Source organism: Physeter macrocephalus, unplaced genomic scaffold (genome assembly GCF_002837175.3).
Source record: "Physeter macrocephalus isolate SW-GA unplaced genomic scaffold, ASM283717v5 random_4031, whole genome shotgun sequence".
Classification (NCBI taxonomy): domain Eukaryota; kingdom Metazoa; phylum Chordata; class Mammalia; order Artiodactyla; family Physeteridae; genus Physeter; species Physeter macrocephalus.
The window spans coordinates 1-787 of record NW_021149317.1 but is presented as its reverse complement, the minus strand read 5'-3'; the positions used below and the strand labels follow the sequence as shown (position 1 = coordinate 787).

The 787-nt window shown below is 48.7% G+C and overlaps 1 protein-coding gene across 1 annotated transcript; it reads right to left on the bottom strand.

The window, feature by feature from the left end:
* Positions 1-11: 11 nt before the first annotated feature.
* Positions 12-713, bottom strand: LOC112063147 (leucine-rich repeat-containing protein 37A3-like; the record flags this gene model as incomplete). The annotated part of the gene is made up of 1 exon (XM_024118053.2): positions 12-713. A coding segment is annotated over exon 1 (702 nt), but the record flags the coding sequence as incomplete, so codon positions are not given.
* Positions 714-787: the final 74 nt, after the last annotated feature.

The window sequence follows — 787 nt, the reverse complement described above, 5'->3', positions numbered from 1 at the left end:
TCCTTAGTGGGTTCTGGCCTTATGGTCAGTTCAAGGTCCAAAGGTTGAATTGTGACCTCAGTCAAGGTTGGATGCTGAGCCTGAACTTGCTCTGGATTAGGAAGTGTCACCTCGGGGTGTGTTGGAGGAACTATAGCCTCCTGCAGGGGTGTGGAATGTTCAGCCTCCATAGTAGGTTCTGGAGTTGTGGTAAGTCCCTGGTCTAAAGGTTGAACTCTGACACTGGGTGATGTTGGAGGCTCAGTGTGATCCTGAACTGGTGTTGGAACTATTGGGTTCTGATATAGTGGAGGCTGAGCTACAAAAACCTCCTTAGGTGGTTCTGGAGGCTGGGTTAAGGTCTCCTGCATGGATGGAGAAGGTTCACCTTCCTTAGTGGGTTCTGGCCTTATGGTCAGTTCAAGGTCCAAAGGTTGAATTGTGACCTCAGTCAAGGTTGGATGCTGAGCCTGAACTTGCTCTGGATTTGGAAATGTAACCTCGAAGTATGTTGGTTGAGTGGGGGCTCCCTGCTGTATTGGAGAAGGTTCAACATTTTCAGAGGGGGTTGGATGCTGATCTGAAACCTCTTGCTGGACCGACAAAATTTCCAACTGCTCAGGGGACACTGTAAACGGAGCCAAGGTTTCTTGTTGGGGTGGAGAAGTTTCAACCTCATTAGTGAATGCTGGAGTTACGATAAGTGCAAGTTCCACAGGTTTTAACAGTGACATCGGGCCACTGCAGAAGCTGAGTTTGATCCTGACCTAGAGGAGAAACTGTTGTCACATGATGCTCTGGAGAGAAA